The sequence below is a fragment of the Monodelphis domestica genome, chromosome 8 (assembly GCF_027887165.1).
Source record: "Monodelphis domestica isolate mMonDom1 chromosome 8, mMonDom1.pri, whole genome shotgun sequence".
In the NCBI taxonomy this organism is placed as follows: domain Eukaryota; kingdom Metazoa; phylum Chordata; class Mammalia; order Didelphimorphia; family Didelphidae; genus Monodelphis; species Monodelphis domestica.
The window spans coordinates 10,165,563-10,192,997 of record NC_077234.1 but is presented as its reverse complement, the minus strand read 5'-3'; the positions used below and the strand labels follow the sequence as shown (position 1 = coordinate 10,192,997).

The 27,435-nt window shown below is 51.2% G+C and overlaps 1 protein-coding gene across 4 annotated transcripts in view; it reads right to left on the bottom strand.

Annotated features, from left to right (window-relative positions):
- Positions 1-1,596: 1,596 nt before the first annotated feature.
- The window catches only part of MASP1 (MBL associated serine protease 1), an 89,579-nt gene continuing 63,740 nt past the window's right edge, over positions 1,597-27,435 (bottom strand). For 2 of the 4 annotated variants that reach the window (XM_056807689.1, XM_056807690.1), the window contains one exon: positions 20,261-22,533. In XM_056807689.1, the coding sequence (XP_056663667.1) occupies positions 21,644-22,533 (890 nt within the window). In that variant the 3' untranslated portion in view covers positions 20,261-21,643. Of the gene's footprint in view, positions 3,394-4,580; positions 4,681-6,259; positions 6,328-9,218; positions 9,405-12,996; positions 13,114-18,568; positions 18,704-20,260; positions 22,534-27,435 lie in introns of those variants that run through there. The other 2 variants (XM_056807691.1, XM_056807692.1) reach the window with 2 other exon arrangements.

The following is a 27,435-nucleotide window of genomic DNA, read 5'->3' as shown; positions in this document are numbered from 1 at the left end:
AAGAGGGAGCCCAACACGAGCTGCCCAACAGCCTCTGAACCCGTCTGCTGCAGGCCATGAAGATGGATGATGTCTGAGCCACAAGGGCGCCTGTTTCCGGTCTGCCGGCGACCCTTCGGAGAGGCCTTTGGGCCTCGGCGTCTCCCGCCTCTCCCTTTCCCAATGTGGAGCCTCGCATCGGGGAGTCGCCGTGACCCCACTTGAGCGGCCCCGACCTCCGGAGCCCAGCAGCGGGGCCAAGCCCCGTTCCAGGTGGCCAGGCTGGCGGAAGGGGGAGGGAAGGGAGGGAGGGAGACAGGAAAAGAGAAGGAAAGGGGGCAGGAGGCGGCTGGGGGGCATCAGCAGAGGGCAGCAGGGGGCGCGGCGATGGCCTTTCCCAAGCGGACCCCAGCGGGCCCAGAGGCCTCCGCAGCCGCTCGGCTCCAGCTCCAGCATCCGGCCACGTCGCCGTGTTTCCCTGCTGTTCTGGGCTTGAGGCCCTGCCCTGATCTCCCCATTCCTCTCCTGTGATCAGAAACCCATTGCTGGGAATGCAGAATGTTTTTTGGTTCCCAGCGACACTGTATCTTACACACACACACACACACACACACACACACACACACACGCGTGCACGCACACACACACACACACACACACACACACACACACCCCAAACCAGACCCAGGACATCCCTGCCAAGAATTTGTTTTTTTCCATTTTTTTAACAATTTAAGAGCACTCAGAAGTTTTCCTCATGGAAGCAGAGTCCCGGGCCTGGAGGGTCAAGGCAGGCCTTGGGAATGGGGAGCTTCTTCGTGTCTGGCCTTCATTCCCCTCCTCCCTCTGCTTCGGGCCGTCCCTTGCCCATTCGCCTGGCATCTGCCCTGAACTTTAGCCTTTCAGCAGGGGGGGGACTTTCCCCGGAAACCCTCCCTCTCTGGACCTTCTCTGTCCCCTGTGTGTGTTGGGCGGGGCCGGGGGATGGGGTCAAGGCAGGAAGAAGGTTACTGGTCAGGTGGGCCACACGCGGCCCCTCCCCACTTCCGGAAGGGGCGCCTCTTTCATTGGTGGTGAGTGAGAGGAGCTCACGTACAGTACTGCTTCCGGGGACCTCATCCTGTGTGTGGAGCCTCAGAACGGGCGCCATGCAAAGGATTGTGTGGCTGCACCATGGAAGACGTCAGCCTGCTGAGCGGCGATCTGGGGGAGGGGATTCCTGGGTAGACTGCTGCCCGGTCAGGGCAGGGTCAGGGTTAGGTTTTTATAGTCCGAGCCTCCAACAGTCTGAGTGAGGCCAGTGAGCTGGCCCCCTGTGTAAAAAGTTTGGGGACCCCTGGGTTAGGGAATACAGATTCCTCTTGCGGGGGTCCAGGGTCCAGAGCTTTCACCCGTGGATTGGCCAACTTCGGGTTTAGACATGGCTATATGAACATATGTATGTTGTTGTTCGTAAGGATGTTTTAAAAGAATCCAAGGTGGGATTTGAACTCAGGTCCTCTGGTTTTACTCTTTCTCCTATACATCTAAATTTTCATCAATACAATAAATCCTCGATTAGCTAGAAATGAGTGAATCAGGATATCTTAAAAGTAAAAACCAACACAAGCGGGGAGCTTTGATTCAATCAAGATTTTATTTAGAGCAGCCAGGATCTGCACAGTCTCTGTTCCTGTTGAACTCATCCCCTGACTCTTTTTATTTCTAACATTTGTTGTTCATCCACCAACTGTGGGCCAAGAGCTGTGCCAACAACTGGATGGCTTGCATTTCTATAGGGCCTTCACCGCAGTGTATCATTGGTCCCGACCAAAGGCATGTGCTCCAAGAGTAAGTGTTTTCCCCTGGGCTCGTCCAACCACACCTCAGAGGAGAGGTAGGGATATGATCCCATGCCACAACCTCTGGGCAGGGTTCACAAAGGTCCATTTCTGCTTTGGAAGACTGTGCCTAAATGAATTGCAGAAGGGAAGATGACTCTGGGGCCCCAGGAGACCCAGGAGGAGAGGCAGCACCTCCAGGAGAGAGTCAGTAGCGAGGTAGAGTGGAGGAGCGGACTTCTGAGATTCTCTTAGAGCTGGTTTCCAAGGGCGTCCACCTGCTTCAGAACTGGCCATGTCTTCAGATATCCCGACCAGAGAGAATGAGTAATGAAGACCCTGTCAGAGTGGTGTTTTCTTGTCTGTGGGATTTGATGCTCCACTGGTGGGGGATTCCCACTGAAGAAACTGTCCTCAGCTAAGTACTGTCCTGCCCTTACATGGTCCTAGACTGGGGACTCTCTTTGTGGCTTCTTGGTCTCTACATCTCAGTTGTTCTGAAATCCGAGAACCCTTCCAAATCCATTCTGGAGAACAGTGGGAACTTTAAGGGAAAGAAAGGAGGACAAGGCAATGTTCCCCAAATGGAACTTTTAGGATCACTCAGGACAAAATAAAGCAGAACTCCCACTGGAGATCCTGGGGGCTGAGTCCATAATGATGGGAAATTGAGAACTGAAATCCCTGGTTGGAGAAGAGAAAAAAACTCTTGAAACTGGAAAGAACTGGAAGAGAATCTGTAGCAATTTGGGCCCAACATTCATTTTACAGATGAAGAAACTGAGGCCTGAAGAGGTTTTAGTGACTAAAGTCCACAGTCCCTGAGTTGCTATGCTAATTCTCAGTAGCCTCCTCTGAGATCACCTGGCACTGCCAGAAGGCAAGCCTCCTGAGGGCAAAGGCTTTGTCTTGGTGTCTCTGGCACCCGATGCGGTCCCTTTTTTCTTGAATGATATTTAATTGGTTTGTTGTGGGCTATGTGGCATAGATGGGACTTTGAAGAAAGCTTCCTGAAATATTGGCTTCCCTCTTGATGAAGAGGGTATCCTTGATGCAGGGACATCAAATCCAGCTGATTATTATTTTCTTTTTTTTAAAGCTGTGATATTGGTGGCTGCCAGACAACAGTGCACATAGGTGGGACTGGGGGTGGGTGGGTGAGAAGGGACAAAGATGGACCCATGGACAAAGCCATCACCCAGCCTGGCAAGTCTACACCAGAGAAGACTGTCATGCTTCACCACTGGCCATGGTCAGCAGCTGAGGCAGAGGAGCCACCATTGCCCGGTCTATTATGGGGGAATGGACAGGGTGATGGGACCGGGGGGAGAGATGGGGCACTCTGAGGTCAGACAAGCAGCCTCCAGGGTCCCCCAACAGAGGAGTTGGCTATAGCCAGGAGCCTAGTTCTGGACTCCAGTGACCCTCTGAATCCAAGCTTGGTTCCTGTGGATGTGGGAGTACACGCCGTATCTCTCTCTCTTCCCACAGCCGTCCCCCCAGGACACGATGCCTGCCAAGTGCCAAGTGGATGTCTCCTCATTGTAGGTCACCATGGGGCCTCCAGAATCACCAGTACAAGAATCTTTCCCTCCTGAGGGAAGGAATAGGAACCGTGGAGGTCAGAGTGGATCTGTCCATAGTGGATCTCCCAGGCTTTCCTCAACCCCCAATCCCAACCTTTCATGTCCGAGTCTCTGAGTCACACAGGTGTTCCCTGCTAAGGGAACACCACCCTCCTGTAAAACATAGCCCCGGAAAGGACCTTCAAAACCTTCTAGTCTCGTCTTCCCATCTTAGTGAAGAGGATGCTGAGCCTCAGAGAGGGGAAACATCAGCTTGGCAGAATTGGGTAAGACAAACAGACAGACAGACAGAGACAGAAAGAGAAAGCAAGGCAGAGAGAGAGACAGAGTCAGATGCAGTGACAGTGAGATAGAGATAGAGAGAGGCAGAGACAGAGAGAGGGGGGAAGAGGGAGAGAGAGAGAGAGAAAGAGATAGACACACACAGAGACAGAGACAAAGACAGAGACAGAGAGAAAAATGAAGGCGGGTGGAAACAAAACCCTTCTAGCAAATGTGCAGATGAAGAAACTGAGATCCAAGGAATCAAGTCAGTTGTCCAAGGTCATGCAGGCAGGAAACCTCAAAGTCAGGTTTTGAATTCAGGTCTTTAGACTCCACAGCCCTTCCACTGTTTCACATAGCCCTCTAGCTAGTCCCACTTTCTCTACCCACAAAGATCTTCATTGCTTTTCTTTCCTATCATCTCCCAAACACTGACACCTTTTAGTTGAACTATTTCCAGTGTCATCATTGTCAACACTCACATTAAATAGTACTTTAAGATTTAAAATATGATTTCATTTTATCCTAACACCAACCTGAGGAAGCAGATGCTACTAGTATTATCGCCATTTTATAGATGAAGAAACTAAGAGGTTTCCTGCACAGCTGTTAAGAGTCTTTCTGGATTTGAATTCAGATCTTCCTGACTCCAGACCCAACCCTTTATTCATGGTGCCTTCTAGCTGCAAAAAGTGCTTGCAAACTACCTTGTCAGCAAAGAGGTAGGATTTAAACACCGTCTCCCTGACTTCAAGCATAATACTCTCCATTAAAGCCAGATGTCCCCCTACCCTCTTTCCACATCAGATCTGCTCCCTTGTGCCTAGCACCCAGGGCACCCATGAGTCCTCTCAATGACTCCACAATTCTCTCTCGTCCTCACCCTGAAGCCTCTGGTCTCCTGCCCAGAGTAGGCTAAAGATGGACCTACCTTCCCTTTCGCCAGCACAGATCATGTCACTGGTGATGTTCATCTTCAGTTCGGCGTATGCTGCCCTGCAAGTTTCCTGGTTCACTATGGGCACTTCAATCTGGAACAGAGGCATTAGTGATTAAATTAGGGGAAGGGCCTTTCCCTTTTCTGGACAGTCCACGGCTGTGTGCTCCCTGGTCAGAAATGGTATTTGTGCGGGTGTCGGCTGGCTCGGACAGCTACAGTGACCTAAGAGCCCGGGGATGGTCCTTCCAGCATCCTTTCTGGGCCAGGCCTGTGGGAGGAAGACTAACCCTAGGCCTGGGCTTCACCAATTGGCTTCCTAGTTGCTCCCTTTGTGTGGAGAGCCAATGGCTGGGAAGAAGACTGTGAGGTGCCTGCTAGGTCCCCAAGTTTGAATGATGGGACTGCCTGCCATGACAGAAAGTTCAGCGACTGATTCATGGAACCAGATGAGTCCTGGCATCCAACAGGTGAAGTGGGAAGAGTCCTTGGGGAGGGGCTTTGAGAGATGAAGAGAAAAACATTGATGGTAAAGCCTATTGCAATAGTGCAACATTTCAGAAAGGCGGAATTATTGGCAAAGGGTCTCATGTGAGTGTGCAGGCGTGTGTGTGTGTGTGTGTGTGTGTGTGTGTGTGTACCTGTCACAGGGTCACAGACTTTCAGAGTGCAAAGGGACCTTGGCAGCAGCATCTGGTCCAATATGCAACTGGACAAGACTTTCCTTTACATCATCCCCATCCCAGTGGTCATTTGACTTTCGCATAAAAACTGTCAATGACAGTGAGTTCATCATCTCCCATTCCACTTAAAGATAAGAATGAGATCTCTTCTACTTTGGCAAAGGGAACTCTCAGGCTGAGGGCTTTCTCTCGGATGCCAGGGAGCATTTCCTGTAGGACTTCTGGTCTCAGAGAGGTGCTCCTAGGCCTGGGAGTTCAAAGGCCATTTGGCCACGATGGGTTAGAAGTGAGACTGAGCCCAGGTCTTCTGAGTCCACGGCCACAACACACGGCCTCTCTCCACTTTGAGATAGCTCTAATTAATGACATCAAGGCTAAATTTGGTTCTCTGGAATGCACACCCATTGTTTCTAGTTCTACTTGCTGGATCCAAGTAGGACAAATTTCATTTCTCTTCCATACTGCTGATATTTCAGTGCTTGTAGATCACTATCACCCCTTCCTTTCTCTGGGCTACACTCCCCATGCTTCCTTCCCTGGATCATTTCACTTATTTCATGGCCTCTCAAAGGCCAACGAGCCAAGCCATGGCTAGAACAAATACAGTTCTGAGGGTTCTCCAAAGAACCTGCTGACCTTCTATATGACTTTCTATCCCTAGGGGACCTGCATTCATTTGCTGATGGGACAGGATGACCACTAGAAATCTCCACTCCCTGTTTCTAGGAAGACTTTCCCAAGGTACCATGGACAAGGGCTTCCCTTGAGTAAGGAAAGGCTCTTGTTGATTTTGGTTCAATACTCCAATGGGCTTTGTGAGATGGATCCAATGGGAAGCAAAGTGGGATTTATCATGGTTCCTTTTCCTCTGAGATTTGTTTTTATATTGCTTTCTCCCTCCCTCTCCCTGCTATCCTTGGAAGAGCTCCAGTGCAGGAATATTTGCTTTCACACAAGTGTCCTGCTGAGCCTGGAGAAGCTGAACATCACCTCCATCAGGACCTCAGGGAGTCTTTTTAAGAACTGCTTTCCCCAGCCACTCACAAGAACCATGAAACCTGGAAATGGGAGAAAGGATGGCGTGAGCACAGAAGTTCTTGACCCTCATTTCACTGCTTTGTGAAGGATGGACAAATTCCCTTCCTGAAAGAGAAAAGGCACTGTGGGATGGCTGAAAGGAGATTTATAGTAGTGTTCCCCAGGGATCAGTGATTGGCCTCATGCTATTGATCTTTAAAAAATTTTAAATTAATGACCTGGATGAAGTCACTGTTTATCAAGTCTGCAGGTGACACAGATCTAGGAGGGGGAGTCTACCCTGAGGGACATGGTCAGGATTCACACAAAGATCATGACAGCCTAGAACACTGGAAGGAATGGAATAGCATAAAACCCCATTGGGATCAATATAAAGTCAGATCTGTAGGCTTAACAGACTTATTTGACTCAGAGAGGTTGATCTACTCATGAACACTGAGTTCATACACAGTTCATTGCCCCCTGTGGCCCCCTAGATGCTCTCTTGGCTTTGAAGAACCACCTTCATGGGTCCAACACGAGGGAGTCCTGTCTAGAGAGCATTTTATTCAAAAAAGGTTGGGGCATTTTAGAGACCTAGAGCTCCATATGTGTCAACAGGCAGCCCCCAAACTGGGGTGATCTGAGTCTGGAGAGACAGACAGACAGAGAGATGAGAAAGAGAGAGAGAGAGAGAGAGAGAGAGAGAGAGAGAGAGAGAGAGAGAGAGAGAGAGAGAATCTCTAGGAAGGAGGAAGTCAGAGGAGTCTTGCCCTAACTGGAGCTCTCTTGAGTGTGGTGATGGTCCTGGGAGCCATATTTTAGGAAGGGACATAGACAAGCTGTGGAGTTTGTAGAGATGGTGATGAGGATGGTGGTGGGTCTTGAGGACATGCCATATGGGAAGAAATTGTATGATGAATAATAATTGCATTTGTATTGCATTAAAGTTTACAAAGCATTTATAGATCTTATCTCATTGGATCCTTACAACAATCTCTGACCATGCACCATTAAATGGTGGCTCAAAGGGTTTGGAGGATGCTCTGGAGAAACAAACAATGAAACTCCAGAGGAAATGGAGGAAATTTCTGTCCCATAAAATAAAACAAAACTGCTCCACCTGGTAAGAATTTTGATACATGAAGCATTTCTTTTATATTCTAGAGCAGTGATGGTAAATCTTTTAAAGACTGGGTGCCCAAACTACAACCCTCACACCACATGTGAGCCCCCCACTTTACCTCAGTTAGAGAGAGAGAAAACACCCCCAATAGGCTGTTGGGCAGAGGGGTAAGTGATGAGAGAAAGATTGGTGGAGAGAAGGAGGGGAACAGCCCCCTCCAGTATGCTCTGACACATATGCCATAGGTTCGCCAACAAAGTTCTAAAGCAAAACTATTACTGGCAACAAGATCTCATTGCACATCTATTTCCATGAGATTTTGAAAGACCATTCAGATTCTAGGATTCCAAGTCTCTTTGAAACTTGACATTCTATAAAGAATCGCTCTACTGCAAATATGAATAATATGGAAATAGATTTTGAACAATGATACATGTATAACCTAGTGGAATTGCTTGTTGGCTTTGGGAGGGGAGAGGAGAAAGCAGGAGGAGGGGGGTCATGAATCATGTAACCATGGAAAAATATTCTAAATAAAATTACAAAAAAGAAACTTGACATCCTTGATGGGGAGGAACTTGCCTCTCAATTCCAAGAGATCTATTAATTCAACCAATGAACATTTAGTAAGCACCTACTATGTGCCAGTCTCTGTGCTAAACATTAGAGATACAATTGACATGGATTAGTTCCTTTCTGAGGTCCTCCAAGGAGGGGGAAGCCAACACCTGTGCCTTTTTGGGATGACTCATTGTTAGGAAGAGTTTTGTGTCATGCAGCCCAAATGCATCTTTTTTTTACTCCATCCCACTCTTTACCACCAGTTCTGTTCTCCAGAATGGAGTAGAATACGTACCCCAATGCCACAGCACAATTCTTTAAGGTCAGTTCTCTCCTTGGGCTTCCTTCTCTAGGTTGTCTCTTCTGTTCACTGGACCTCCTAGTAAGAGGCCATCACATCTATCCCTGCCCCAACTAGTTATCCATCCTCTCTGCCTTGTTTATGAAGCTAAATTTTAACATAAAAACAGAACTTTCCAATTTTTCCATTTTGAATTTTGTCTCATTCAATTCAAGCCATTGTCAGCCTGTCAAGATCTTTCTGGATCCTGGCACCTCAGCCCACTTGCTAGCTGTTTCTCTCATCTTCGAACCATCTGGAAATTTGACAAGAATGCCTTCCACATTTTCATTCAAGCCATGAATAGAAAAATGAACCGCACTCTACCAAAGGCAGATGTGCTCAAGAAAGAGTTTTTAACCTGCGTTTAGTTAACTTAAAAAATGGATAATCATGTTTTTTTAAACCCTCACCTTCTCTCTTAGAATCAATAGTGTGTATTGGTTTGAAGGCAGAAGAAAGGTGGGGGTGAGGCAATGGGGGTTAAGTGACTTACTCAGAGTCACACAGTGTGACTAACCCCTCCCTGCCATCTTGTCAGAAAGGAAAAGCAAGAGGGCATTTGTTACCATCTGGATACCCTTGGTCTGCAGCAAAGCCCTGGTCTATCGAGTTCCTAGAATCTCTGTCCCCTTGGCCTCAGCATGACCAAAGGCTTTAATAGATCTTGGGCTTTCATTTCAGCATCCCTGAAGGAGGTGAGGACCTGGAGAGGGGGCCAGGGCAAGGCCCTCCCTGTGGCCTGTCAGTGGAAGGAGTCTGCCAGAGATCACTGCTGATACCCATGGCAGGATGGAGGCCCCACAACCCAATCATTCTAGGCACAGCAGAGCAGAAGTCTTTTTCAAAGATGGGGAACATCAGGTGACAAAGGGGGGCTTGGAGGATCTGCCTAGGGTGGGTACCTTCCTGCAGGGGCCCCTCTGGGAGGCAGATGGGCATCACATAGTCATTCATCACTGGCTCATTCAGCAGCTCAATTAGAGCGAGGTCATTCTTGATTGTTTTGGCATTGTAGGATGGATGCAAGATAAGTTTCTTTGGCTGGAGCTGCTGCTCAGTGTCATCCCTCCTCAGGGTCCTGTGCTTGCCTAGAAGGGAAGAAGGAAAGAGGGGGAGGCAAAGGATTCATTTGGAGGAGGGCTGGTGTAACTCCTGTGGGATGTTGGCATCTCCACATTCACCAGAGGACTGTCATGGCTGAGGAACATGGAGGACAGAGGCAGGAGATGGAAGATGGCTGACTTAATCAGTTGGTGAGAAGGACAGATTTACAGTTTCTCTTTTAAAGAAGTCTCAGAGCCAGAAGGAATAAGCATCCACCCAAGACAAAAAAAAGGTGGCACTGGCCTTGAGCATAGGCAGAGCACGTGGTTGTCTTCACTTGGGTGGTACTAAGGTCTGGTCCACTCCACAATGGAGTTCTCCCACTGTCTTTCTGATGTCTGAAATTCTACCATTGTTTTGTCACAAAGTCTTTATTCTCTGTTAAAGTAAAAATCATCGGTTCATTGTATTTATGGCAGGAAGAGACCTTATCCTACCATTTAAGGCTGAAAAGATCTCATCTATGTGTAGTTTCACCCAATAGAATGTAAGCTCCTTGAGGGCAAGAACTGTTTAGAGTAGTCTTTGTCTCCCTAGCACCCAGCATAGGCCCCTAAAATGATTGTTGATTGATTTAGCCCAGTTCTCCACTTTACAGATGAGGAAACTGAGGACAACCTAGAAGTCACTTGCCAGCAGAAGTAAATAGCAGAGCAGAGCTAAGAACCCCAATTCTTGGACTACAAGCCTGGAACTCTTTCCACCATCCTCTGTTACTTGTAAATTCCCATGGAAGGGGGAATGCTTGAAATATTATCAGTCTCCTTTGCTAGGACTTTGTATCCAATGGGGGGGTGCCTTCACGGCACTTTCTTGGGACCCCCTTTTCTTCCCTCAGAAAATTTCACCAGCTCCTCTGAGGGCTGGGAGAGACTGAGAGCTCAGCTAGTCTTCCTCACTCATGCTCTAGATGGGGAAATGAAGGCTGGAGCTTCTGGGGCTTGTCCAATGCCACACCGGCATTAATTAAGTGGCAAAGGTTCGATCCAAAGCCAGATTCTCTGATTTTAATGTAGTGCTTTTCCCACTCTCTCTCAGATCATCAATACTCTCTCCCCACTTAGACCATAAGCTTATGGGTGCAGGGACCACATTCTAGAGAAGGTTGGATATACAGCAGTCACTCAACAAACACTTCTTAAGTTGTACCTTACATTTATACCTTTTTATATATACCATAGTGCAGCCAGGTGGTATAGTAGACCTGGCCTGGAGTCATTCCTGAGTTCAAATCTAGCTTCCAAAACATGAGTGTGACCCTGGACATGTCATTTAACCCTATTTGCTTCAGTTTCCTCATCTGCAAAATGAGAAGGAAATGGCCAATCATGCCAGTATCTTGATGAAGAAAACCACAAACAGGGTCATGAAAAGTTAGCCAGGACTGAAAAGATGGGCCAACAAATGCACATGGTCCTATTGGGTCCCCATATTCTCCTTATAAAGCCCATAGAGAAACTACTTTGTCTACGTTTTACAGATGAGGGCATGGAGGCACAGCGAGACACAGAGATGCCCCTTGCCAAAGGGCATCGGGGCATGCTTCTATGGGCAGAGGCAGGATCTAACCCAAGTCTTCAAGACCCAGCTCTGAGAGTGATTCAAAGGATCTCAATCTGCTCTTCCCTCAATGGATGATGTGGTCAATCCAACAAGCATCCAATGCCGTCAACATAGCTTACTAGTATCTATCTCTATCTATCTCTATCTCTAACTCTATCTCTATCGCTATCCCTATCGCTATCCCTGTCTCTCTCTATCTCTATCCATACCCATATCTATATCTACATCTATATCGTGGAAAAGGCATGGAGAGAGAGGACTTGCAAGCCAGGCCATGCAAGAAACAAGGCTGGGGACCTGTCAATCAAGGAGAAGGTTCCAAATGGAATGTTCCAAGGAGGAGGAGGCAGTTGAAGCTGGAGGGGACTTTGATTCTGTCTCTCTCTCTGGGGGTGAATGACCAAGAAAGGAGGCAAGCCCGGCTGAAGGGGGAAGAAGCTGAGAACTAATATTATTAGTTTCTGTCCCAGACTGAAGGACCCTTGAGGGGGGCTTCTGAAATTAGGCTGAGAGACCTTGGTGGCTTTGTGAAGAAGAAAAGAAGAACAGTTGTCCTCCATCTCTAGTCAGAGAGATGCTCCCCTGTCATAGTTGTGGCTGGACTGATTTCCCAAACCCTCAAATTCTCCTAACAGTTTAGGGAAACCCTCATCCCTCTTTCCTCAGTTCTCTACCCTGTCGTTTCCCAATAAACCACTTACCTGAGAAAGAAAACAAGAGTATTTTATAGTCCACTCAGGGGGGAGGGGCGAAGCCACAAGCTTCAAGAAGAAACTAGGAGGGAGAGGCTGGAAGAAGGGAGGGGGGTGAGGGAGTGTGTGGGATCTGGGAGTGAAGGGAGGAGGAGGTTAGGAAATAGATCGATCTACTAGTCATCAATAGTGATCAGTAGGCAGAGCCCAGAGCATTCCCCTGTAGCAGTATCTCTCAGTGTCACTCAAAGTACACCTCTTCCCATTTTAACTAGGCAGCCCTCAGGTGTGTCCCCTACTAGTAGCAGCCCTCTAATCTCAAGTCAGAGTACATCAGTCATCGCAACAAGAAATAGTGTCACACAGATTATCGATTCTAATACAATATATATCTATATCTATATCCATATCTATATCCATATCCATATTCATGTCTATCTATCCGCCTGTCTGTCTATCTATCTATTTATCTATCTGTCTATCCATCTACTACCTATCTATCCATCTATTTATCTATCCGTCTATCTATCCTTCCATCTATCTACTATCTATCTATCTGTTTATCTGTGTCTGTCTGTCTGTCTATCTCTCTATCTGTCTGTCTGTCTATCTGTCTGTCTGTCTATCTCTCTATCTGTCTGCCTGTATATCTATCTATCTATCTATCTATCTATCTATCTATCTATCTATCCATCCATCCATCTATCTATCTATCTATCTATCATCTATCTATCTATCTATCTATCTATCTATCTATCTATCTATCTATCATCTATCTATCCATCCATCCATCCATCCATCTATCTATCTATCTATCTATCTATCTATCTATCTATCTATCTATCTATCTATCTATCTTTCTGTCGGTCTGTCTGTCTGTCTATCTGTCTGTCTGTATATCTGTCTGTCTATCTATCTGCCTGTCTGTCTATCTCTCTGCCTGTCTGTCTGTCTATCTCTCTGTCTGTCTGTTTGTTTATCTATCTAGAGAGTGAGCGCGAGGCACGCACATCGACACCAGCAGATATTAGGCAGCTCCTGTATGCTCTCTATCGATAGGATGCTCTAGAGGCCAGCTCTAGAGGCGTATGAGAGGCTGCTGCTCTCTACCCAACACGGATCCTCTGGGCGATCTCTGAATGGCATCCCTGGCGCACATGGCATGCTCTGGCAGCCTGCAGGCTATCTTAGAGACACAGTTCAGAGCTGGACACGGATGGACATGTCTCCTAACTCCACGAGGAACACTGAATGGACTGTCCTCGCTGGACTGGCCAAGGCTCCGTGTCATGGGCGCTCGCCGCGTGTCTCGATCACTCACCCAGGATGACTTTGAATTGGGAGGCGGGGAGGATATCCAGGCTCTTCAGAGCGGGGTCCTCGTGCTCCTCCAGGGACTGGTGGAGGCAGTGGGCAGCCGTCACGATCCACTTGTTTCCTGGAGAACAGAAACCCCCAGCGTGGGCACCCGGCGAGCTGAGTGGGGGGGAGGACGGGCCATCGCCGGGGCTGCCCTTCTCCAGCCTCTCCCAGCCACTAGAGCCTCTGGCTTACCCCACGGGTCTGGTTCCACTCAAGGCCCGGCGTGTGGCCAGGCCCGGGAGCCTCCTCGCCCAGCCAGCCCTACACGCCAGGTTGGGGAAAATCAAGTCATGAAAGGTGGCGCCTACTTCCTGGCTCTGCCCAGCCTTTGCGGGTCAGCTTGGGCGGTCTCCGCTTGAAAAGGAGACCAGCCAGGAGGGGCCGCACCTGGGGGAGGGAATAGCAAGGAGGAAGGGACGGTAACGGGGCAGGAGGGAGACGCCTCTGCGGCTGGCAAGGGAAGGTTTCAGGCAGGAAAGGATGCTGGAGTGGAGCTCTGGAAGAGTCCTGAGATGCTGGGGGATGGCAGCCGGGGCCAAGGCTGGAGCCTGGTGATGGAGGGCAGCCCAGGGAGGCTTATCTGCCTGGGCCAGGAAAGGCTCTGCCTCGCCCCAGTCTGGGGCTCCCAAGCAACCCCAGATCTCTCTGAATGTCCTTCCCCGGCTCCAGAGGAGACACCCAGGCGGCCCCTGGACAGGATGTCCTGGGAAAGCACCCCTGACACCCCTGGCTGGATCCAGTGGCCTTCCTCCTGCCTGAGCCATAGAAACATGGCGCCATCAATAGACGCAGAAAAAGCCTCTGATAAAATACAACACCCATTCCTATTAAAAACATTAGAAAGCATAGGAATAGAAGGGTCGTTCCTAAAAATAATAAACAGTATATATCTAAAACCATCAGCCAACATCATCTGCAATGGGGATAAACTAGAAGCCTTTCCAATAAGATCAGGAGTAAAACAAGGATGCCCATTATCACCTCTACTATTTGACATTGTACTAGAAACACTAGCAGTAGCAATTAGAGAAGATAAAGAAATTGAAGGCATCAAAATAGGCAAGGAGGAGACCAAGTTATCGCTCTTTGCAGATGACATGATGGTCTACTTAAAGAATCCTAGAGATTCAACCAAAAAGCTAATCGAAATAATCAACAACTTTAGCAAAGTTTCAGGATACAAAATAAACCCACATAAGTCATCACCATTTCTATATAATTCCAACACAGCTCAGCAGCAAGAACTAGAAAGAGAAATCCCATTCAAAATCACCTTAGACAAAATAAAATACTTAGGAATCTCCCGAGACAAACACAGGAACTATGTGAACACAACTACAAAACACTCTCCACACAACTAAAATTAGACTTGAGCAATTGGAAAAACATTAACTGCTCAAGGGTAGGATGAGCCAATATAATAAAAATGACCATCCTACCCAAACTTATTTATCTATTTAGTGCCATACCCATTGAACTTCCAAAATTTTTTTTACTGATTTAGAAAAAAACCATAACAAAGTTCATTTGGAAGAACAAAGGATCAAGGATATCCAGGGAAACAATGAAAAAAAAATACAAAGGAAGGGGGCCTTGCAGTCCCAGATCTCAGACTATATTATAAAGCAGCAGTCATCAAAACAATTTGGTACTGGCTAAGAGACAGAAAGGAGGATCAGTGGAATAGACTGGGGGTGAGTGACCTCAGCAGGACAGTATACGACAAACCCAGAGAACCCAGCTTTTGGGATAAAAACACACTATTTCATAAAAACTGCTGGGAAAATTGGAGGACAGTGTGGGAAAGATTAGGTTTAGATCAACACCTCACACCCTACACCAAGATTAATTCAAAATGGGTGAATGACTTGAACATAAAGAAGGAAACTATAAGAAAATTAGGCGAACACAGAATAGTATACATGTTCCCCTTTGGGAGGGGAAAGACTTTAAAACCAAGCAAGACTTAGAAAGAGTCACAAAATACAAAATAAATAATTTGGAATACATCAAATTAAAAAGGTTTTGTACAAACAAAACCAATGTAACTAAAATCAGAAGGAAAGCAACAAATTGGGAAGCAATCTTCATAAAAACCTCCGACAAAGGTTTAATTACTCAAATTTACAAAGAGCTAAATTAATTGTACAAAAAACCAAGCCATTCTCCAATTGATAAATGGGCAAGGGACATGAACAAGCAGTTTTCAGCCAAAGAAATCAAAACTATTAAAAAGCACATGAAAAAGTGTTCTAAATCTCTTATAATCAGAGAGATGCAAATCAAAACAACTCTGAGGTATCACCTCACACCTAGCAGATTGGCTAACATTACAGCAAAGGAAAGTAATGAATGCTGGAGGGGATGTGGCAAAGTAGGGACACTAATCCACTGCTGGTGGAGTTGTGAATTGATCCAACCATTCTGGAGGGCAATTTGGAACTATGCACAAAGGGCGATAAAAGACTGTCTACCCTTTGATCCAGCCATAGCACTGCTGGGTTTGTACCCCAAAGAGATAATGGACAAAAAGACTTGTACAAAAATATTCGTAGCTGTGCTCTTTTTGGTAGCCAAAAATTGGAAAACGGGGGCATGCCCATCAATTGCGGAATGGCTGAGCAAATTGTGGTATATGTTGGTGATGGAATACTATTGTGCTCAAAGGAAGTGGAGGAATTCCATGTGAACTGGAAGGACCTCCAGGAAGTGATGCAGAGCGAGAGGAGCAGAACCAGGAGAACATTGTACACAGAGACTGATACACTGTGGTACAATCGAAGGTGATGGACTTCTCCATTAGTGTCAATGCAATGTCCCTGAACAATCTGCAGGGATCTAAAAAATACTATCCACAAGCAGAGGATAAACTGTAGGAGTAAAAACACTGAGAAAAAGCAACTGATTGACTACAGAGGTTGAGGGGACATGACTGAGGAGAGACTCTGAATGAACACTCTAATGCAAATATCAACAACATGGAAATGGGTTCGAATCAAGGACACATGTGATAACCAGTGGAATCGTGCGTCGGCTGTGGGAGAGGTGGTGGGAGGGGGGAGAGGAAAAGAAAATGATCTTTGTTTCCAATGAATAATGTTTGGAAATGACCAAATAAAATAATGTTAAAAAAAAAAAGAAACATGGAGCCAGGACGGGGAGCTCCTCTGCCTTCTGGGTGGAGCACTGGGCTCAGCCTCCAGGAGACAGGGTGCTCCCACCCGGGACAATGGGGGGGGGGGGCGTGGGCAAGCCACACCTTCAGGAAGCCTCAGTTTTCTCTCCTGTAAAATGGGGGTGAAAATGCCTGGAGTGCCCAACGGGATGTTCTGCTGGTGTGCTGGCTCTTGTTATCGTTTCTGAACCCCGTAGGCTACTCCTGGCTCTGACGCTCACCTCATGCTGGCCAAATTCTGCCCCGGTGGAGGTGGCTGCAGCAGCTGGGTCTTTGCCACAGCAGTGCCCAATGCCCGGGGCACCCCCTCCTCCAAGGAGCCGGCGTAGGTCCCCCGGCAGCTCCCGTCCTGGCTGGTCTGCCGGGTCGAGGGCTGTGCCGTGAGCTCTTGCCTGGTACTGGGGGTGTGCGGAGAGCGAGCCGGCAGCCCCCTCCAGCGCGGGCCCAGCTTGGGAGTCGCTTCTCCCTGGGGGCTCCGCTCGGGCTTCAGGGGACGGTGATGGGCGCCCGGCTTGGCTGGCTGGAGAAGGTGCTGCCGCAGCCCCCAGGGGTCCCAAGGAGCCCGGCGGAGAGGGAGAGCCAAGCTTCTTCCCTGTTCCTCTCCAGAAGGACGGAGAGGGGTGCTTAGGGAGCCCCCGCCAAGCCCTGCACAGGCGCCTCCCTGACGGCTCGCCAGCCCCAGCAGTCCGTGCTAGCGTTGTCCCATTTTACAGCCCAGCAAACAGAGGCCACATGGCCAGCGTGGCCGGACTGGCTTTGACCCCAGGCCGGCTCTGCACAGCCCCGGGCCAGGAAAGAGTGCAGGGAAGAGTGCGGGGAAGAGTGCCGGGCGTCCCTGGGGCTCAGGGCACTCTGGAGAAGCCCCGGGGACACTGGAGGGCCCTCCAAGCTCGGCCTCGGTCTCCGGGGGAGCCTTGGGGACCTCATAGGAAGGGGGGCCCAAGGCGGGCAGAGGGAGCTGGGTGTGCTGGGTGTCCTGGAGGAGCAGGATCGCCTCCTCTTCCATACAGCGGCTCCCCACCCCGGGCTTTGTACCCCCTTTTCTCCTGGGTCTCTCCCTGGAGCCCGGCTCCCCTGACTGCTGAGGCAGGCCCCGGCCAGCCAGCTGTCCAGTGCACGGACCCCTGGGCGCTCCTCTGGCCGGCCCAAGGCCCAGAGTGTCCTCCGCCTCACCCCTGCCTCTGCAGTCCCCGATTCACGGCCCCAGAGCTGCGAGGGGCCTCGAGGGGGTCCGGCCCGACTCTCTCTCTCTCCAGGCGGCGGAGGTGGCGGAGGCCCAGGGCTCCTTGTGTAGGAGGGCCGGGGTGGGGGGAGGCCGGGACCCTGCCAGGCCCGCAGGTTGAGGGAGCCTCGGAGGGTCCCGGGGTCCCGACGGCCGCCATGTTGGTTTGACCCCCAGCCCGAGCCGGATGCTGGAGAAGCACGGCATGACCTTCGGGCCCCGCTTCCCGGAGACTCCGTGGACAGTCCGGTTCAAGAGCCTGGTGGGCCCAGCGCCACGTCAGAACCGGCCCCGTCCGAGCCCAGACACACTGGGCACCGAGACAGCGCAGGAGAGTGCTGGCAGGAGGGTGCCCACTTCCCTCTGCAGGGCCCCTCGTCAGAGCCAACGGGTGCCGAAGGGAGCGGGCCGTCCATCTCTGGTCCTCAGGGTGTGTGTATGTGGGGGAACCCAGGAGCACCCATAATCCCTCAGCTCTGGGAAGGGATCAGCTCTCTCATTCGAGTCTCAGAGCTACCCTCCAAAGCTACCCTCCGATGATCCCCGCCTTACAGATGAGGAAACTGAGGCCAACAGAGGTGGTGACTTGCTCAAGGCTACATCACTAGTAAGGGTCTGGGGTGGAATTTGAACCCAGGTCTTCCAGATCCCAGGCCCAGTACCCTATCCACTGTACCACCTCTGCCTCTGGGAAGAGAGGCCGAAGGCTACTGACTCACCGTAACTTAGATTAAAGGCTGGAAGGGGTCTGGGAGCGCATCTACTCTGATCTGCTGATTTCTGGTCACCCCCAAGTTTGTGGATGAAGAAACAGAGGTCTGGACATTTTTGGCTTCCTTGAAGTCTGAGCTTGGGAGCTACCTCCTACAGGAAGCCTTCCAGGACTTGCCTGCTCATTGGCATTCTTCCCTTCCTTTAATTGCCTGGTATTTATTTCCTTATGAATTGACCTACAGTGTCCTCCCTGGAGGGCCGAACTGAGTTGAATTGGAAGAAGATGGGAGTCCCTTCAGGCCCGGGGGAGGCTCGTGGAGAGGCGGACAATTTTGGGGTTCAGCTGGGTCAGGGACTTTCTTCTCCCACTGCTTACACTGTTGAGGAGCCTGGGGAAGCAGCCCCTCCCCCACTCCTTACCTAGAAGGGCACCCCCACAGAAAGGCTGCCCCCTTGCGGACAGCATGGCGATCCACGGGGAGATCCCCCTCTTGGCCGGGCGCCCGTTGGAAATCCTGGTCAGCAGCTGCCTGGAGAACTTGGGTTTCCCACACACTGCAGCCAGGGAGGAGAGCTCCATCAGGGCAGGAATGGCCTCCCGCCTCCTCAGGCCCCCCCCCCAGCCCCCCCCCCCCAGCCCTTTGCTGGCCGTGGCCTCCAGCAGGCTCTCCCTGCCCTCCCCAAGGGGGGAAGCGCCCCGGCACCTCAGAAGGAGCATGGCCGGCCCTCCTCTGCCTTCTTCTTCCTCCTATGGTGCTCCTGGGAGCATCCGCTGCCCCATCCCTGGATCTGGCCTCCATGGCTGGGGGCTGGCGGGGCCCACTGGATCCCTCTGCCCCAAGCTCACCCAGACCGGCTCCCTCCCCCCCTCTAGCCTGGCCTTGGGTGCCCCACGGGAGACGCCGCACACCAGAAATCAAGATCCTCGAGGTGTTTCGGGAGCAGATGGACCGCCTGGGAAGGGGCACCTTGACGTGTGGCCCTTGGAGGTGGCGGGCCTTGGGAAAGTGGCCCCCGAGCGAGCGGGATCTGCCCGGAAGACTCCCTGCCCAAGGAGCCAGCGAGCCGAGCGCTCTGGGAGCGCCTGTGCTGGGGAGAAGAGAAGCTCCGAGCTCTCTCCCTCCCTTCTCGCCCCACTCACAGCGCCTGAGAACCAGCCAGGGAAGAGGGTTTCGTCCATCCCAGAGGCTCATGTAGGCGCCCAGAGGCTTTCATCTTTCCCAGAGATACACAGAGGCTTTTATCCATCCTGGAGGCACCCAAAGGTGCCTGGAGACTCCCAGAGGTGCCCAGAGGCACTCGGAGGTGCCCAAAGGCTTTCATCCATCCTGGAGGCTCCCAGAAGCACCCAAAGGTGCCCAGAGGCTTCCAGAAGTGCCCAAAGGTGCTCAGAGGCTCCCAGAGGTGCCTGGAGGCTCGCTCTCTGACTCCTGAGGACACTAACCGGTCACTGGCTACTGCTGGGCTACATCTTGGCACATGGAGGAAGCCATGGAGTGCTGAGGAAGGGCTGACCCCAGTCCCCCAAAGGAGCAGCCCCCCAGTTCTCATGAGGCTCATCATGCAGGTCAGCCTGGGGGAGGCTGGCGATGGCCTAGGGAGTACAGACGCAAAGTCCAGGCTAAAGAACCGTGTCTCAATTCCCTGATTCTAGACCCACCTCGAGGCTTACCACACCTGTGGAGCCCTTTTAGCCCCTGCTCTCACGGCCTCCCTCTAGATGCAGAGGCACAAGGGACCCCAGAGGGCATCTAGTCCAACCTCCTCATTTTACAGATGAGGAAACTGAGGCCCAGGAAGGGGAGGAACCTGTCCTGAGGCAGCAGAAGTGGAATTTCAGATCCTGCCACACTACTCAGCACCCCTCCCCCCCATCCCTCTGAAGCCAGTGTGGACTTGTCTCCTGGTGGGAGGAAGTACAAAGAACACTCAACTGGGTTTCCTGTCCAGAGTTCTAATTCTGACCCCGTCGCTTCCTAGCTGGGTGACTTTGGGCCTCAGTTTCCCAGTTTATAAAACGAAGGGGTTGGACTCGATAACTTGGTGGGTCCCTTGCAGAGGCAATGCCTGAAGGGGGGTCACGGGGTCCGAGCACAGAACTGCTGCCTTCCCGTAGTTAGTCAGAGGGCCTTTATTCCCGACTCGGTCCCCTGGGAAGGGGGGTGGTGGTGGCTAGGCACGTCCCTCCCAGCCCTGGGAAGCTTATGCTATGGAGTACAGAATGAGAATTTGGTATATGGTCCCCCGAAGAAGGCCAGGAAGGCCTTTTGTTGCTGCTGTCACGGCAGCCTCCCCTCTACAGTCTCACATTCCCAGCTGGGGAACACATGGGCCAGCACGGAGGGTCTTCCCTGACCCCCAGCCCCTTCCCAGGCCAGAGCTGGAGTCAGGGTCCCTTGGCACTTGGATTGGCCAGAAGGACGGTGAGGGGGGACAAATGGAGGGGCTGAGCAGAGCCTGGGGGGGGGAGGTTTCTGCATTCCTTGACCCTGTCGCCAGAGCCCTGGAGAGGAGGGAGGGAGGGCTCCGGACGTCTGTTTGGTCCTGGGATCGTGTCTGGGCTTGTGGTCAGTCTGGTGGAGGTGAGATGATGGCCCTTTGGCCAGGCCTGGGAGGCCTGAACCCTCCTGGGTCCTCCAACCCCGCCTCTGGGAAGGACCTCCAAGGGAAGGCTTCTGGTCCAGACTTCTCACTTCACCGATGAGGACACGGAGGGCCAGAGTGGTCACCGGCTTAAGGGAACTCCCACCGGCTGGCGGTCAGAAGAGGAGGTGCTGTTGGGACCAGAGCCCAGTTCATCCTCCCACTGGAGAGCGTGGCCAGGTGAGGCAGGGGATGCAGCAGGAGAAGAGGCAAGCCTTGGCTGCAGGTGAATAGAAGCCCTCAGGGGCCCCCGTCGAAGCTGGCTGCCCCTGCTCTCTCCTGACCCAGGGAGCTCTCCCCCAGCTGGGTACTTGGTGCAGGTCCGGCCCTGGAGGCCGCCTTTACCCCGGCATTGCCGAAGCTATCCAGGTTCTGTTGGGAATCCTCCGCGCCTGCCTGAGGGAGCTTGTGGTGGCTTAGGAGGGAGCGACCCCATTCCAGCCGGGGCCGCCCAGGGACTAGGGAAGGGGAGGCCTCCGATCCCTCTCCGTCTGTCCTGGAAACTGGGCCTTCCCTTCCCTCTCCCTTGCCTGGAAGCGAAAGCGAAAGCGCGCTGAGCAGAGGGAAAGTTGGCCCAAAGGCGCTGCGGGAATGGAGGCCCTCAGGGTGAGGACCGCTTAAGCCCCAGAAGGGGCTTAAAAGGCGGGGGATCTGCGAGGTCCCTGGGCTTCTGGGGTGCTGAGAGAGCCCGTCCGGGCCGTGATTCCATGCCTGTGGAGGAAGCCCCGCTGGGAAAGGGCACCGAGGGCTGTGGTGGGGTGACGCCATCTTGTTTTACTCATGGAACCGAATGGAGACAAACCAGAGTGAAGACTTCCCAGGACCAACCAGGACAGCAGGCTGGGAGGGGCCTCACCGCTCTGCCTCAGCCTCAACTTCCCCCCGGCCTCCAGGGGAGCCCAGCTGGGACCACAGCCAGCGCACGTAGTTGGAGACTTTGGTGTAGACCCCGTACACCTGCTTGCTGCCGCACTCTTCGGGGCCGCCCCACGACACGAGCCCTTGGGCCACCCAGCGCCGGCTCGGGGCGTCCTGGATCACGAAGGCGCCCCCACTGTCCCCCAGGCACGTGTCCTTCCCCCCCTCGTAGTAGCCTGCGCAGAACATGTTCTCTGTGACGCTGTAGTTGCCCGAGCGGGACTCGTAGCTGGCCTTGCACTCGGCATGGAGGACCACCGGCAGCTTCACGTACTGCAGCACGTCGGACAGCGTCCGCATGCCGCCGCCGATGATCTCATCCACCGTGACGTTGGGGTTGGAGATGCCCCAGCCCGCCACCAGGCCCAGCGTGTTGGGCAGGGGTCCTTCGGGCTCCGGTGCGGGCAGGCAGACGGGCAGGACGTGCGGCCCCAGGGGCACGGGCTCCTTCAGCTGCACCAGGGCGATGTCGTGGTTGTAGTTCTGGATGTCGAAGTCGGGGTGCAGGATCACCCGGGCCGCCGTGCGGTTGACCGCGCCAGACTTGTCGCGCACGTCGTGCAGGCCCAGGTAGACGGTCACGTGCTCCCTAGACACCGGGATGACCGTGTTGTCTCGTCGCTGGGAGCGCAGCACGTGGGCTGCCGTCAGGACCCAGGACTCGGAGAGGAGGGCCCCGCTCCCGAACCACTTGTCGTTGGGCACCCGGGAGGTGTCCTCCACCACGATCAGAGCCTGCCAGGGGAAGAAGCCGGGCTCCGCGTTCCGGCCCCCGATGATCCTCTTGACCAGGGCAGGCAGGGAATGGGAGGGCTGACCACACACTGCAGGGGGAAGAGAGGGGGAAGCAAGAGAGGGAAAGAGACCAATCACCCAAAGCAGACAGAGCCCAGGGAACCAGCAGGCAGCAGCCTCTGTAGATTATGCCACCCTAAGCATTCCATGGAGCTTGGTCCTCTGCCCCTTCCTATCCGCTCTGGATTGTGCCTCAGTGCTCAAAGCCAGTGGAGGGGAGCCGGCTGGGACATCCCCTCGCCGTCCGGACTGGGCTTTGGGAAAACCCTGACCCGTAGAAATGCCTTCTTGGTCAAGAGTAGCATTAGCTCAAATGACTCCTGGAGGGCCCTCAGGGATTCCTCCTTCCCTGGAATTCCCCAAAGCCTTCCCTCGCGCAGTGCCGAGGGTCCTGTAAGTTGAAATAACTGTTTATTGAATTCCAGGCACTGCGCTGAGTTAATGAAGTGGGTATTTGGGTCGTGGCCTCAGAGTACCTTTGGGATGCAGTTAGAGCATCCTGGCTCCCAGGCTGAGAGGACCAAGGACCTCCAACCCCACCTTCTGCAGGGCTCTCCCCAGAGCCTCCCCACTTTGTTGCCTTCCTGCTGTGATGCCTTCCTTCTACTCTGAACATATCTCCTGTGTGTCTAGGTCTTTGTATGTTGTTCTCCCTTAGACTGTGAGTTCCCTGAGAGCATTCTTTGAATCCCTGTGCCTAGCATTGTGTCTGTACATAGGAGATGTTTAATACATGCTTATAATTGACTTGACTCTAACTCAAACCAAATGCAGGAAAAGGTGCTCTTTGACAAGGAGCCTTAGCAAGGGTATCAGGACTCTTGGATTCTATCTAGTCTCAGATTAGACATTCTTCTCCCCTTTCCCCCTGATGCCTCAGTTTCCCCATCTGTAAACAAGGGAGCATTATCTTCCTCCCACATTTCTCTGTTCCCTCCCATTCTCAGAAGCATAATTGGGAAAGTAATAGCCAACTTCTTTTACTGCCTCAGACTCAGGTCCTAGAAATGTGGCTGGGCAGCACATATGTGTGATAGAAACTGGAGACTCTTGGAGTCAGGGGGAGTCCTGGGTTTGCCTTGTACATCTGTGTACTTTGGGTAAGTCATGGGATCCTAGATTTAGAGATGGAAGGGACAGTAGAGCTTGTCTAGTCCAATCCCCTCCTTTTAGGGACCCCAATTCCCTCATTTGTAAAAAGGAAGGGGTAAGCTCTCAGGTTCCATCTAGAAAGGAGTTTCTGTGACTCTGGAAGCCCAGGCCAGCTGATGTCGCTAAGCCACATTCTTTACCCACCCCCCCTGTGGTTCTGAGCACATGCCACACGTGGGATCAATCTCTCAATGGCACACTCATTTGGGGCTACTTCTGTCTTCCCTGATGGGCCCAATTCACGCCCTGGCTTTGATGAAGTTGAGTCATTCCTCGTCTCAGACAGCTTTTTCAGATTGAGGGGGACATACGCTCCCTGTTTCTTATTTTGCCTTGCACACAGTACCTTGGCCTTGGAAAAATGTCTCAGTTTAGATCTGTGATCTCTTTGGTTTCTGACAGAGAGCAGGAGCTTAATTATTGGGGTACAGCACTCTCAGAGAGGAATTCCCTTGATCAATGCAGAATGGCAAAGCTCTGAAATGAATAAGCTTTAGAGAATTATCAGATGACTTGTCCAAGGTCTCATAGTCAGTATATGTCAGAGGCAGGACTTCTTGCCTCTGCAACTAGCTCTCTGGCCTTAGCTTCAATGGTCTGCCTCTAGCTCTGGGCACTTAAATGCTGCATGAGACTCCACATTAAACTGAAAGAGAGTGGGGCCTTGTAGTCAATCAACTGCATTCTGGAAGTGTGTGGAAAACTGGACAAATGCAGGTTTTGCAGAAATTAAAAAGCAAAAATCCAGACTGAAACAAGAAAACCCCAAACTCCTCAAGACTGAAGTGAATAGTACCAATAGTAATAATAAACCTTGAATGGATGGATGTCCAAACACATTCAAACTTGCCACATGGGACCTTGCAATAAGATCAGAGCCTTGTCATGGATCCCCAAATTCATTTACTCTGTCTCTCTCTCTCTCAGTTGAGCTGGGCTGCTTCTTGGGTGACAGGCACTTAGTCTCTAGATGAGCCTGAATCGAAAGCCCTTCCAGCTGGGGAGGGTTATTCCATGAGAATCCTGAAGACTTTTTCCATGGACCTGTGGCCACCTGATCATGGAGATCAGGCGTTACAAATGGTAAATCCAGGACAAATAGTAGCTGCCATTTATCTGGCCCTTGAAAGTTCACAAAGAAATAGACCCGGAAGTCAGCACCGTTAATCAAATAAAATAACAAAACAAAATCATCCTCATTTTATAAGGGACGTGAGGCACAGTGGTTGGCTCATGGTCCCAACGGAGTGTGCTGGAGGGTCTCAAGCCCAGGCCACTCCTGACTCCAAGTCCAGAGCCGACTCCCTCGAACTGAAATTTAACAAAGTAGTTTCACATTTATAAGACTTTCTTGTTAACTTTAAAACTATAACAACAACAACAACAAAACTCATTCCTTAGCTTCATGGGAGCTTGGGGAAAAGACAAAAAGAAACTTGACAGTGCTGTCTCTCTGTCCTGGGAAGCTGCTTCTTCCAAACAAAAGACAGGCCTGCCAGAGTGTTCTGGGATGCTGATCTCCCTTGGGCTGCCCCTTGGCTATTTGACACTGTTTCTAATCCCATTTCTATTTTGGCAGAGGGGATTTCAGCTAAGTCCAGGAAACATGGACTGGAGGCAACTGCTGACACTATTTTGGTCTTTCCAAGGAGTGAGAGGAAGACTGGCTAGCCTGAGGCTTCTGTGTGTTCATAGGTTAAGTTGAAATCTAAGGAGGAAGAAATTCCCCAGCCCCTTTGAGCACCTAATCCTGTGCATGCATGCATCGGTTAGTCTAGGTGTGCTGTGTGAGGCATGCTTTAGTGACAGAAGCAGAGGACATTCAACAACATTCTATGAAAGTGGCATCTTCTATTGACAAAGAGATTTGAAGCCAAACACATCATCTTGCCAGGCTTCAGAGGACATGCTTGAGGTTAAGAAGGTGAGAGAATAGAGTATGAGAATAGAAGTTCTTATTAACATGGATGCCATGAGCAAATTAAATGTGTCTTCTTGGGGAAGGTCATGCTGAGCTGTGAATAGCATTCTTGCTGGGCTGAGTGGACTCTACACACAATGTGTAGGGTAGGGGTAGGTGGCATAATCTACCAGCAATGATGCCTGGGTCCTCCTGGGAGCCCTTCATCATTGCTCCCTGGAGCCCCACAGTACCTTTTGGGGAGGAAGGGTCTTAGCAAACTCTGCTCCACCGAGGAAAGCCCCAACATGCACATGCACCTGCTGATGTCCTGGCGCCTGAATCCCCTTCCCAGAGTGGGATGGTCTTCCAAAAGGCCCCAGCTGATGAGAGAGAAACTCAGACAACCCATCACTTAATCCAATCCTGGGCTTGGGGCTTGCTGTTGAATCCTTGGTAGCAGATGCCCTCTTAGCATTCCATTCAGGTGTCAAACCTGTGTGCTCCATCTCCCTGAGTGCCAACAATCTGTACCTCCCTCATGCTTGGGCCTTCAGATTCCCTTAGAATTTCTTCACAGATTAAAAATCTTTGGAATTTTTTTTCTGGAAGCTTGGAATGGAAAACCATTTCCGGGCCTAATGGGTTTCAGATGTTCTTTTCCTCAGTGCCAACAATGTCCCAGAAACTCATTTTTGATGCCTGGTGGGGGGCTCCTGTCACCAGAGCCCTAGCCAGATGTCTGCTGGCCTTCACTGGATGCCTGCCTCCAGCCTTGGGGATCTGGAGGGCTGTTTCTGCTCCCTCCCCAATTACAGGACAGCCTTCAGGGCACTTGGATTCATCCTCCTTATAGTCTGTTGCTGATCACTTGTCATGAGTTATTGGGTGCTGAACATCTAATTTGGTCAAAGCCACGTAGAACTGGCTCTGACACAAATATGGATGTGGCATTTGGCTGGTATTTCCTTGTCTTCTCCTCCCTCCCAGACCCATGTATGCCCTTCAGAGCTCTCTCACGCCACATGATGTTGGCATTCAAATCACTTCCCCATCTGGTCCCAAACTACCTTTTTCTAGGCTGTTACACAGTCTTTTTCCATTGTGACCTTACATTTTCTGGGCTCCATACCTTTGCCCTGGTGGTCCTTCTGCCTGGTACACCTCCCTCAATTCCACCTCTCAGAATCTTGGGCTACTTTCAGAGCTCATCTCAATAACACCGCCTAAAAGGGCCTTTCCTGACTCACCCAGCTGTTGGCTCCTCTCTTGAAAAATCAGCGTATTAATTTTGTATGTTCCCTGTCTTCTTCTATGGGTGCAGACTGGATGGAGCAGTGAATGAAAACTGGATTTGGAGTCAGGAGGACTCAAGTTCCAATCCTGCCTCTGACACTTGCTAGATATGGGACCCTGGGTAAGTCTCCATTCTTCATTTGTAAAATGAGGATAATGATAATACTTCCCTTTCCAGATTGTTGTGAGGATAGAATGAGATGGGCTTAGGGGCTAAGGTGTCCCCTAAATGCTGGGTATTATAAATCTACTTCTTCAGGTCCCTCGCACCTAGTACAGAGCCTGAAATACAAGGACCAGGCTTGGGACTATTATTTTACCGGGAAAAGGAACTCCCTCTATGAGGGCACGATGCTGCCTTTAGTCTGGGGCTCCCAGAGGCTAAGCAGTTTTCCCAGGGTCATTTGGGCAGCTTGTGTCTGAGGCAGGACCAAACCTGAGGTCTTCCTGGCTCCCAAAGCAGTTCTTCCCAGTGGTCCTCACTTCCTCTCTCCTAGACAAGGGAGGTTCTTTTGGTTCAGTGACGGCACCTTGGACAGTTCTATCAACCAGGATGATGCCTTGTTTTTTTCTGGGCACTCCC